Source organism: Pseudophryne corroboree, chromosome 8 (genome assembly GCF_028390025.1).
Source record: "Pseudophryne corroboree isolate aPseCor3 chromosome 8, aPseCor3.hap2, whole genome shotgun sequence".
Lineage (NCBI taxonomy): Eukaryota > Metazoa > Chordata > Amphibia > Anura > Myobatrachidae > Pseudophryne > Pseudophryne corroboree.
This window is the reverse complement of record NC_086451.1, coordinates 39,762,075-39,775,290: the sequence shown is the minus strand read 5'-3', so window position 1 is coordinate 39,775,290 and position 13,216 is coordinate 39,762,075. Positions and strand designations below refer to the sequence as shown.

General features: G+C 47.6%; 1 protein-coding gene across 2 annotated transcripts in view; it reads right to left on the bottom strand.

The window, feature by feature from the left end:
* The window catches only part of LOC134948348 (histo-blood group ABO system transferase-like), a 162,401-nt gene that overhangs the window by 58,417 nt on the left and 90,768 nt on the right, over positions 1 to 13,216 (bottom strand). For both annotated transcript variants that reach the window (XM_063936275.1, XM_063936274.1), the window contains exon 5: positions 6,693 to 6,728. In XM_063936275.1, the coding sequence (XP_063792345.1) occupies positions 6,693 to 6,727 (35 nt within the window). In that variant the 5' untranslated portion in view covers position 6,728. The remainder of the gene's footprint in view (positions 1 to 6,692; positions 6,729 to 13,216) is intronic.

The following is a 13,216-nucleotide window of genomic DNA, read 5'->3' as shown; positions in this document are numbered from 1 at the left end:
TTAACCCTTTCTGTAGTGTAGTGACTGCAGGGGAGAGCCAGGGAGCTTCCCTCCAACGGAGCTGTGAGGGAAAATGGCGCCAGTGTGCTGAGGAGATAGGCTCCGCCCCCTTCTCGGCGGCCTTATCTCCCGTTTTTCTGTGTATTCTGGCAGGGGTTAAATTCATCCATATAGCCCAGGAGCTATATGTGATGCATTTTTTTCCATCCAAGGTGTTTTTATTGCGTCTCAGGGCGCTCCCCCCCCAGCGCCCTGCACCCTCAGTGACCGGAGTGTGAAGTGTGCTGAGGGCAATGGTGCACAGCTGCAGTGCTGTGCGCTACCTTGTTGAAGACAGGACGTCTTCTGCCGACGATTTTCCGGACCTCTTCTGTCTTCTGGCTCTGTAAGGGGGCCGGCGGCGCGGCTCTGGGACCTATCCATGGCTGGGCCTGTGATCGGTCCCTCTGGAGCTAATGTCCAGTAGCCTAAGAAGCCCAATCCACTCTGCACGCAGGTGAGTTCGCTTCTTCTCCCCTTAGTCCCTCGATGCAGTGAGCCTGTTGCCAGCAGGTCTCACTGAACATAAAAAACCTAAAACTAAACTTTTCACTAAGCAGCTCAGGAGAGCCACCTAGTGTGCACCCTTCTCGTTCGGGCACAAAAATCTAACTGGGGCTTGGAGGAGGGTCATAGGGGGAGGAGCCAGTGCACACCAGGTAGTTCTAAAGCTTTACTTTTGTGCCCAGTCTCCTGCGGAGCCGCTATTCCCCATGGTCCTTACGGAGTCCCCAGCATCCACTAGGACGTCAGAGAAATGTGGTGATCCTGCTGTTGGTGTATAGTCGAGACAGGTCATGAATTACAACACCGGGTATTCTCTGGGGGTCCCCCTCACAGATACCCCACCGACAGAGCCCGATCTCGTCCGATCTTGGAAGCTAAATGGTGGTGGGCTGGGTCAGTATCTGTGAGGGGGACCCCCAGAGAATACCCGGTGTTGTAATTTATGACCTGTCTCGACTATACACCAACAGCAGGATCACCACATTTTTTCTTTAATCATCTCTTTAGCTCATCTTCTTACCTCTACATTGGATGTTTCTCTGAAGTACCGTTTTTTCCTGATACTTTGAAAATTTGACAAGTTTTATTACCATTAACAAGTATCTATATTCCCAATAACAGTCCAGTCCATTGACCCATTGAGGTCTCATTAACACAAGCTGTGCTTGTTGGATAGGATCAGGGTGTAGAGCCATAGGGGTATATGCAATTGCGGTCGAATTCCGGCTGGAATTTGACCGTTTTTTAATTCGACACAATTCGACTGTCGAATTCCAGCTGCCGGCGCCGGAATTCGAACATATTCAATAAAAAACGGATTTGAAAGTCCCGCTGTCGAAAAACGGAGGAATTGATGGATAAGTGCGTCCTGGATTCGACTTTTCCGACAGCGCAGAAATGGTTAAAAAACACGGGAAAAAATGCGTGGGGTCCCCCCTCCTAAGCATAACCAGCCTCGGGCTCTTTGAGCCGGTCCTGGTTGCCAAAATATGGGGAAAAAATGACAGGGGATCCCCCGTATTTTAACAACCAGCACCTGGCTCTGCGCCTGGTCCTGGTGCAAAAAATACGGGGGACAAATGCGTAGGGGTCCCCCGTATTTTTTGTACCAGCACCGGGCTCCACTAGCTGGACAGATAATGCCACAGCCGGGGGACACTTTTATACCGCTCCCTGCGGCCGTGGCATTAAATACCCAACTAGTCACCCCTGGCCTGGGTACCCTGGAGGAGTGGGGACCCCTTCAATCAAGGGGTCCCCCCCAGCCACCCAAGGGCCAGGGGTGAAGCCCGAGGCTGTCCCCCCCATCCATGGGCTGCAGATGGGGGGCTGATAGCCTTGTTGAAAATGAAAGAATATTGTTTTTTGCAGAAGAACTACAAGTCCCAGCAAGCCTCCCCCGCAAGCTGGTACTTGGAGAACCACAAGTACCAGCATGCAGGGGGAAACGGGCCCGCTGGTACCTGTAGTTCTTCTGAAAAAAAACCCTAAATAAAAACAGGACACGCACACCTTGAAAGTACAACTTTATTACATACATGCCGACACACACATACTTACCTATGTTCACACGCCGACTGTGTCCACGTCTCCGTCTGTAGGCAGAATCCGGGGTACCTGAAAATAAAATTTATACTCACCTGATCCAGTGTCCTGTTCTTTTATTGTAATCCTCGTACTTGTCAAAATAAAAAAACGCATACCCGATCCAGACGGACTGAAAGGGGTCCCATGTTTACACATGGGACCCCTTTCCCCGAATGCAGAGACCCCCTGTGACTACTGTCACAGAGGAAAAAAATGGAGGGTGGAGGAACTCGTTGGGCGCTTGAAAGGAGGTGGGCTGCCTTGGATGCACCTAGGGGTTTTCCTAATTACCCCAATATGACATACACGATACAAGAAAAAAGGTGTAGCCTGGGCGCCCTCTTTCCGTGGTTTATACCAACTCAATGGATTTGAAATACACTAATTAAAAACAGGTGGACGTAAATCACCTTTTGAATTACAGTGTTAAAATAGCAAATGTTTAAAATCAAGGCAAAGATTTAATATGATAACAAATGCAAAAAACAATAAAATTGTGTCAAAACAATTGGAAAACAAGAGCGTACCAAATAGGTAGCCAAGGAGCCGCAGGTGGTATGATGTGGCAGGGTGGTCCGGACTTCACCCTGCTCTGGCTCCCAAGCTTACCAACGATAGTCCTGGTCCCAATACGCCAGTGTCCAATACCAACGCGTTTCGAGATGTATAATCTCTTCCTCAGGGCTCAGTGATCTTGCTGGTTGCTTGAACTGGCTTTAAAGGATGGTGGGAAACTACTTCCGGTTCAGGGGTCACGGAGACCGGAAGTGCAAAGTCCGTGATAAATAGATGACTTTTTTAACTTAGAAGAGCAACTTGATACTACAGTGAACGTGTTTAACACTGAATTACTTCACTCCTCCTAGTCATTATGATGCTGGTCATGTGATGGGTTCACTATGGCTGGCCGGCGGTCGGGCTCCCGGCGACCAGCATCCCGGCGCCGGGAGCCCGACCGCTGGCTTACCGACAGCGTGGCGAGCGCAAATGAGCCCCTTGCGGGCTCGCTGCGCTCGCCACGCTACGGGCACGGTGGCGCGCTACGCGTGCCACACTATTTTATTCTCCCTCTATGGGGGTCGTGGACCCCCACGAGGGAAAATAAGTGTCGGTATGCCGGCTGTCGGGCTCCCGGCGCCGGTATACTGAGCGCCGGGAGCCCGACTGCCGGCATACAGAAGACCACCCCATGTGATAGCAGTAATCTAGCGTCTACCATTAGGCCACATGTCACTATCACTTCTTCCACTCCTTTGGGATTGATTAGCTACGGCCGTAGCTAATCAATCCCAAAGGAGTGGAAGAAGTGATAGTGGCATGTGACCTAATGGTAGACGCTATATTACTGCTATCACATGACCAGCATCATGATGACTAGGAGTGAGGTAATTCAGTGTTAAACACGTTCACTGTAGTATCAAGTTGCTCTTCTAAGTTAAAAAAGTCATCTATTTATCACGGACTTTGCACTTCCGGTCTCCGTGACCCCTGAACCGGAAGTAGTTTCCCACCATCCTTTAAAGCCAGTTCAAGCAACCAGCAAGATCACTGAGCCCTGAGGAAGAGATTATACATCTCGAAACGCGTTGGTATTGGACACTGGCGTATTGGGACCAGGACTATCGTTGGTAAGCTTGGGAGCCAGAGCAGGGTGAAGTCCGGACCACCCTGCCACATCATACCACCTGCGGCTCCTTGGCTACCTATTTGGTACGCTCTTGTTTTCCAATTGTTTTGACACAATTTTATTGTTTTTTGCATTTGTTATCATATTAAATCTTTGCCTTGATTTTAAACATTTGCTATTTTAACACTGTAATTCAAAAGGTGATTCACGTCCACCAGTTTTTAATTAGTGTATTTCAAATCCATTGAGTTGGTATAAACCACGGAAAGAGGGCGCCCAGGCTACACCTTTTTTCTTGTATCGTGTACTGTCACAGAGGGTCCCTTCAGCCAATCAGGAAGCGCCACGTCGTGGCACTCTCCTGATTGGCTATGCGCGTCTGAGCCGTCAGATAGCGCATCGCACAGCCCCTCCATTAGTTTCAATGGTGGGAACTTTGCGGTCAGCGGTGGGGTTACCCACGGTCAGCGGCTGACCGTGGGTAACCCCACCAGTGACCGCAAAGTTCCCACCATTGAAACTAATGGAGGGAGCTGTGCAATGCGGGTCTGAGAGCTCAGACGCGCACAGCCAATCAGGAGAGTGCCACGACGTGGCACTTCCTGATTGGCTGAAGGGACCCTCTGTGACAGTAGTCACAGGGGGTCTCTGCATTCGGGGAAAGGGGTCCCATGTGTAAACATGGGACCCCTTTCAGTCCGTCTGGATCGGGTATGCGTTTTTTTATTTTGCCAAGTACGAGGATTACAATAAAAGAACCGGACACTGGATCAGGTGAGTATAAATTTTATTTTCAGGTACCCCGGATTCTGCCGACAGACGGAGACGTGGACACAGTTGGTGTGTGAACATAGGTAAGTATGTGCGTGTCGGCATGTATGTAATAAAGTTGTACTTTCAATGTGTGCGTGTCCTGTTTTTATTTAGGTATTTTTTTTCCAGAAGAACTACAGGTACCAGCGGGCCCGCCCCCCCCGCATGCTGGTACTTGTGGTTCTCCAAGTACCAGCTTGCGGGGGAGGCTTGCTGGGACTTGTAGTTCTTCTGCAAAAAACAATATTCGATCATTTTACTCAAGACTATCAGCCCCCCATCCGCAGCCCATGGATGGGGGGGACAGCTTCGGGCTTCACCCCTGGCCCTTGGGTGGCTGGGGGGGGGGACCCCTTGATTGAAGGGGTCCCCACTCCTCCAGGGTACCCCGGCCAGGGGTGACTAGTTGGATATTTAATGCCACGGCCGCAAGGAGCGGTATAAAAGTGTCCCCCAGCTGTGGCATTATCTGTCCAGCTAGTGGAGCCCGGTGCTGGTACAAAAAATACGGGGGACCCCTACGCTTTTTGTCCCCCGTATTTTTTGCACCAGGACCAGGTGCAGAGCCAGGTGCTGGTTGTTAAAATACGGGGGATCCCCTGTCATTTTCCCCCCTGTATTTTTGCAACCAGGACCGGCTCAAAGAGCCCGAGGCTGGTTATGCTTAGGAAGGGGGACCCCACGCATTTTTTTTCGGGGTTTTTAACCCATTCCATTAAAAAAAATATATATATATATTTTAAAAAATATATAAATAATACTAGTGGCTCCTAAAAAGACAAACAAAGTACCTACTCCCTTCTAATATAAATAGATATGCTATTAGCAAAAAAAAAAACACAAAAAAACATGTTTTAAATTTTTTTTATTACATTCCGCCAGCAAAGTGAGGCGGAATGAAATTGGCGAAATTACTGTCGAAAAGCACTGTTGTCGAATCGACATTCTTCAATTGAATATACTTTTGTCGAATTGCCGCATTTTTACCACTGCAGACATGTCGAATTTTGAAAATGTTGAATTGCAAAAAGTCGAATCTGAAACGTCCGTTTTTTTGTCGAAAAGTACTGTATTGCATTGTTGAATCCAATTCGACATGGGTTTTTTGTCGAAAACGGCCTGTTTTTCGACTTTACCGGCAATTCGCCGGCTATTGCATATACCCCATAGTGTCTGCATCCCCCTACAAGTCTATTAGCATAGACTAACCAGAACATTTCCAACTTTTTTTCAATCAATTAATCAATTGATTGGTTTATCTTTTATACTTGCTCTAGTTTTTCCACTCATATTTAATCAGCCATACTATTAATGATACGGTACCTTTCAGAGACGTACGTGGGCTGATCCATATGTGTGTACACAGATACCGTTATACTTTACTGATTAACTGTGGTGTAATATGAAAGTGTGGATCTTTTCTTAAAATAATTAGATAATAAAAGCTATGTTTTAATATTCTCATATAAACAAATCAATACAAGAGTGCACCCACACAAGAGTCTTCTGTAAACCAATTTTCTTCCAAGTTTTTTTCTGACTCTGGGTGCACCACCAGGCATAAATAATAGGAATTGTTCCTGCACATTGTATTTTATTATGGTACTATACAATTTGTCTGAACCTTTTGGACTGGTGCGGAATCATACCCTTCTTTCTGAGATTTTGGCTTATGTAAGATTTTGGCTTATGTAAGATTTTGACTAACTCATTATAATAGTGGGATACTGGAAACACTTGCGATATGAACTAGATATTACACCGATCTAGCAAGGATTGATTTGCCTGCACAGTCTATCTTTTCTTGCGATACCGACCCCACGGGACCGCGCATCAGGATCGAATCGGGATCGCAAGTGGCATAACACCTTGCGATTTGCACTAACTTTTCTTGCGATTTTGACTATATAGTCAAAAATGACAGAAAAAATCTCACCATGTGTACACACCCTAAAACTTAACCCTCCCATCCTGCAACATAAACTAACAATTTGGAGCATAAAAATAATTAGTGCGCTTGATGTACTGATATTAAATAAATACATTTGTATTGATGTTTGCTTCCACATGTTTAGTTACTGAAAATAACTATGAACATCAGTGGATATTAAAAACTTACGGTGGTTTGAAGGCGTCGGGCTTGTCATACTGCATTCTAAAAAATATGTGAAGGAAAAACAGTGTTAGTAGCGCTACAGATCGATTTATTCTCTATTCAATTTCTGAGACTAAGGTCTTGACTCATGCTTGTAAGTAAAGCAAAAAAGGCAAGTACCTGTGTTTGGAACAAACCATGGGCTTAATTCAGACCTGATCGCTAGGGTGCGTTTTTTGCATCCCTGCGATCAGGTAGTCGCCGCCTACAGGGGGAGGGGGAAATGGCTGTGCAGGGGTGCGATCGCATGTGCAGGAGTTTGTGCAGTCTCTGCACAGCCCAGGACTTACTCTTCCAGTGCGATGATCGGGGCCGGAGCTGACGTCAGAAACCCTCCCTTCAAATGCCTGGTCCCTCCTGCGTTTCTCTGGACACGCCTTAAAAACGGTCAGTTGCCACCCACACACAGCCTCTTCCTGTCAGTCACCTTGTGATCGCCCTTGCGATTGCTTTTCTCGCACCATCCCGTAGCTGCCCGTCGATCCCCGATGCTGCGGACCGACACGCCTGCTCATTGCGGTGCATACGTTTGCGCAGTTCAGACCTGATCGCAGGCTGTATGAAAATGCAGCCAAGCAATCAGGTCTGAATTAGGCCCCATATTACCATTCAAGGGGAGCAAATACACAATTTGTTCTGTGAAGGGTAAATACTGGCTACTTTTGCATGTAGCCCACAAATGTTAGACTGCTTTATTTTTAAACTGCAATTTAGTTTCAGTTTGCACACACCCCACCAAAATCTAACGTTCTCTGCACATGTTACATCTACCCCACCTGCAGTGCGACATGGTTTTGCCCAGTTGCTTGATTTTTTGCACTACTTACAAATGGGAATTGGGCCCTAAGTTGGGTTTAATGCAGTCAAACTCCTTACCCCGCCATTGCATTCTTTTAATTCTGCAACAATAAGGACCATCCCCAACATCTGCAGACTCCCACCCTCAATGTAATACCCCTTTCACATCGCAAGAATAACCCGGTATCGACCCGGCATATTGCTGAGGCGACATGGGTCAGTGTGGGGTGTGAAAGGGGCCTTGGAGAATTCCTGGGTCACCTGACCTGGTAATTCAACCCTGATAATAAGAAGGGTTATTCCCGACTTCCGGTTCCGGCTTCATGGAGACTTGAGCTCCGTTCTGAGCTCCGTCCCCCGCTCCTCTTCAGACACTTTTAATTAGGCTTTTAAAGCATCGTTTGGCGCCCGGAGCTCTCCCGCAGTGACCTTACACTCCCCGCAGCCGTCATGGACCGCATTTTAGCGCCGCAGCCCCAGACGGACCAGCAGCAGCAGCAGCCGCAGCCTCCACGCCAGGAGAAGCGGCGGGCTGCAGGGACCATGCAGGCAGACTCTGCAGTGGAGAGTGCACCCCCCCTGCATAAGAAAACCGCGGCCGAAGGACCTGGGGGACACGTGAGTGCAGGCTGCGATGCCCCTGTGACTTACTCAGAGGTGGTGGCGGCCATTACAGCTACCATGACTCCCCTTCTATCCAAAGCAGTGGCTGATATTACCAGCCAGCTGCAACATCTGACCCACAGGGTTTCTAACACAGAGCAGCAGATCAATATAGCCTCCCATGATATAGGGGATTTGCAACACACCGTGAAGCGCCTCACTAACGATTCCTACCAGCTGTGGAACAAGGTAGACGATATTGAGAACAGATCGCGTCGAAACAATATTAGGCTGGTCGGCCTCCCTGAATCTATCAAGGGGCCCGCTTTGGCCCATTTTGTCCGCAACACTCTACCCTCGCTTTTAGGCATAGAAGCGGTTTGCCAGGACATGGTAATAGAGAGGGTCCATAGGGTGGGCCCGACTCCGACCCCTAACAGGCCGAGACCCCGCGTTACCCTGTTCCGCTGCTTAAATTACCTACACAAAATGGAGATATGGTCGGCCTCTCGCAAAGCTAAATCTTTGTCATGGGAAGGACATAAGCTTCATATTTTTCAAGACTACTCCGCTGAATTGTCACGAGCCAGGAAATCCTTTTCCCCTGTTTGCTCTCAATTAGTCGCTGAAGGGCGCAAATTTGGCCTGCTATGTCCTGCCAGGCTTCGCATTTATGACGGGTCTTCATTTAAGGACTTTTCCACCCCGCCTGACGCTTTGGCTTACCTCCAGGAGCTGTCCCAGGCCAAAGATGCAGACATCTCTTATTCAACTAAATGAAGGACTGTGCTCCATGTTCTAAATTGTCTCATTAAGTTCTCTCTGTTTTGCATGATTTCATGTCTGTTCCGTGATTTCTGAGTTTACACCGCTACCTTTTGTTTTCACATTTAGTGGCTCATTCTCTCTATACTACATGATATTTTATTGTTCTTATGTGTGGCGCACTGCCGGGACCTACGGGCCCCAGTTTTACAGTTTTACAGCTATACGTTAATATTCTGCTGCACTTTGAGGATCGGGGGGCGGACACGCCCCTCCGTGCTGGATGTTTATCCTTTTTGTTATGATACTTTATGTGCTTTTGCTTGGAAGTCTGGCATCAAATGCTAGCGTTTGTATGCCTCTTTTCATTTGTGTTCCCTACCTCCCCTCCCGTACACTGCTCCCCTCCCTCACTGACTGGTACCCTCCTCCAACTCCTGTGGGCGCTGTCCTACCCTGTATAGCTTGGCCAAAATGTATGATATCCTTTAACATCGCTATACTAAAAGTTCCCCTTTTTGTCTTTTTATGCTTTAAGCTGCTGTTCCTTTTTTTCCCTGTTCCCTGCAGGGATGCCTAGTCTACGCTACGCAACCTGGAACGTTGGAGGTATCAACTCTCCGGCGAAACGCAGGAAAATTTTGATTTTCTTACAAAAGTCTGGCGTGGACATGGCATTCCTCCAGGAAACTCATCTGACTGGGAATGCTGGGCTGGTCTGTATTGGCATCTTCTTCCTACAGTTTCAAGGCAAGAGGAGTGGTTATTCTGGTAAAACGCACTCTGGCTCATGAGGTTCACAGTGTTGTTACTGACGATACTGGTAGATATGTGGTGGTTTCGGTGGATATACTGGGCAAAAGGCTCACGCTGGCAAACGTATATATCCCCCCTCCCTATTCTAAGTCATACTTCCAGTGCTTGATTACCCTTCTGACCCCCTTGATGGGTGACAATTTGATTATTGGTGGGGATTTTAACCTGATCTCTTCCTCCATACTGGACAGATCAAACACCCATGGGACCCCCCCTCCACTCCCTAAGGTTGGCATCCCCCTCTTCACCTCCACCCTACAGGTTATAGACCTGTGGAGAGCCCTGTACCCAACAGAACGAGAATACACCTGTCTCTCGGCGGCGCACGGCTCTCTCTCTCGCATCGATTATTTCTTCATCTCTCATGCTCTTTTCCCTCAGGTCACGGACTGCTCTATTGCCCCCATCTCACTGTCAGACCACGCTATGATTTCAATGACTATCCACTTTCCAGATGACAGGGACACGACTAGGTTATGGAAATTCCCAACTAGATTTTGTCGCTCTGCTACTTTCAAGTCCTTCTTGGAGGCTGCTTGGGATGACTATTGCACTACCAATTCTGAACACCTCCAGACGAATCCCTTTCTGTTTTGGATGTCGGCGAAAGCCGTACTCAGAGGGGCGATTATGTCCTTCACCGCAGCCTCCAACAAGAATTTCTCAAAGCAGTATCTGACGCTCCAGAACGCTCTCACTGTGGCCTTTCAGGCGTACAAACATGCACCTTCACCAGCCACTAAGCAAGCTTATCTGCTTACTAAAACCCACTTTGACGAACACATCTCCGAAATGGGAAATAAATACCTTTTTTCTGTCCACTACAAGTTCCACAAATTCGGGAACAAGTCTGGCCGCTTACTCTCCAACTTGCTTCGTGGCACATTTTCACCTGCAGTGGTTCACCCTCTCCGCACACAACAAGGCACACTGACTTCCACAAACAAGCAGATTGCACATATCATGCAGTCTTACTTTTCCCAATTATACTCATCCACCCTTCCAAACACCCCGCAGCCGCCTTCGCCTGCTTTACATTCCCCGACACCCTGCTCTCAACCACCATACCCTCCCCCTACCCCCGCTGACAATTCCTCCAACACTCCTCTCTTTTGGGAAGCCTTACCTTACCCTGCTCTTACAGATGATATGGCCTCTCAACTTCTATCCCCGATCACTATCACTGAAGTCCGGTCAGCGATCAAACAATTAAAACCCAATAAGGCCCCAGGTCCTGACGGCTATAGTGGAGAGTTCTATAGACTCCTCTCCCATAAATTCGACTCCATTCTGGTAGACATTTTCAACTCCTTACTGCTAGCTAAGACCCCCCCACCCCACTTTAATTCGGCACTCCTCAAATTGCTCCCTAAACCAGGCAGAGATTTATCCCTTCCAGGCTCCTATCGACCAATATCTTTGTTAAACTTAGATTACAAGTTATTCACCAAGATACTGGCCGATCGTCTGAAACTCATACTCCCCCACATTGTCCACCCCGATCAGACAGGCTTTATTGCAGGTAGACACTCGGTGGTCAACGTGAGAAGGGTGTTAGCGGCCATGCATTCCTGCCACGGTAACATGTCTTCTTCAGGATATGCCATCATATCCTTAGACGCGGAAAAGGCCTTCGACCTCGTCGAATGGCCACACCTTTACGCAACCATGACACGATTTAAATTCCCTGATGCGTTTATTAAGGCTATCCGTGCAATATATTCATCCCCGGCCACTCAAATTTCTTGCAACGGTTTCCTTTCCGACCCCTTCTATATAGAAAAAGGCACTAGACAGGGCTGCCCTCTCTCCCCACTCCTTTTTGCCATCGCTCTAGAACCTCTTGCAGTGGCTCTTAGGCTTTCCCCTTCCTTTACTGGCATCTCCATCGGCAACACTGAGCTTAAAGTCGCCCTGTTCGCTGACGACATGTTATTATTTGTCTCGAACCCTCTCACGTCAGTCCCGGATATCCTGCGTTTGATTTCGGACTTTGGTGAAAAGGCTGGCTATAAGATCAATGTCACAAAATCAGAATTGCTTCCTATATACGTCCCCCCTTCCACACTATCTTCTCTTACCCAGGCTTCACCCTTCACGATCACTCAGTCTCACTTTAAATACCTAGGAGTTAATATTACACGTGATATTTCGCGTACCTACGAGATTAATTTCTCCCCGGCCATTAAGGCCGTGCTTTCTAAACTAGAGGGTTGGGCTACCCTACCGCTCTCATTGCTAGGAAGGATTGCAGTCCTTAAATCTGTAATATTTCTCAAAATCTTTTATATTATGCAGTCTCTTCCATTCAGCCTCAGAGAAGCGGATGGCTCTACATTACGCAAGGCTATGACTCGATTTATATGGCACGGGAAGAAACCAAAAGTGGCCTTTGCAAAACTAGTAATGGACAAATCAATGGGTGGACTGGGAGTCCCGGACTTTCTTTCTTACTCTCTTACAATCTTTCTCCGATATGCTGCTGACTGGCTCTTAGGAAAAAGCACGTATACTGACTTGGCTCTAGATACTGACGCTTTTCGACCTTATTCCCCATGCGCCCTTCTACACACCAAAAAAGCTGACATACCTCCATCAATCCTGAAACATCCTTTATTTCGAGACACTTACTTTAGTTGGGTGAAATTACATAGAAAACTCAAATCAGACCACACTGTTTCTTCTTATGTATCCCTCTGGGGAAACCCTTCTTTTCCTCCTTCCCTTCACAATGCTCTTTTTGTCCGATGGCGGGAGAGGGGGCTGTGCGCTGCTTCACAAGTATTTGACCCGGGTGGCCATATCGCCCAATTTGCAACACTAAGAGACAGGTACTCTATTCCGTCCTCCCACTTCTATATGTATCTACAAGTGAGACACTATCTCCATTCATTGCGCCTCGACTCTATCCTCTCATCTCCTTCTTCCCCACTAGCTAAGATTGTAAAGCACTGGGAATCCCATCCCTACAAATTAAAGCAAATTTACTCACTCATTGTAAATATCCCATCCAAGCCATTCATTTCCAGACTGGTTGCCTCCTGGCAAGCAGACATTCCAAGCGTGACCTCCTGTGACCTCCTCTTAGACCACCATCACTGGACCATGTCAATTCTTAGTTCTGCGTACCTACAGGAGGTACATATAAAATCCATCCATAGGGCATACTTACCTCCTTATGAACAGATACCCATTGATCCTGCATTCCCTAATAGGTGCCCTAAATGTAAAGGAGCTAGAGCCACTTTCTACCACTGCCTTTGGAGCTGTACTAGGATCCAACGCTTTTGGAATAAACTATTTGTATTCATAAATACCCATTTCCATACGGCATTGAGACCGGACCCGTTGGCCTGTCTTTGCATTAATCTTTCTACCTGGAGATCGGAGAGAGGGATTAACCTACTTTTCCCCATGCTGACCATGTTGTTTACCATATCCAAAAAAGCAATTCTGAAACATTGGGTTGTTAGATCGACCCCCTCCCTAGCTGAAGTTCTGAAAAC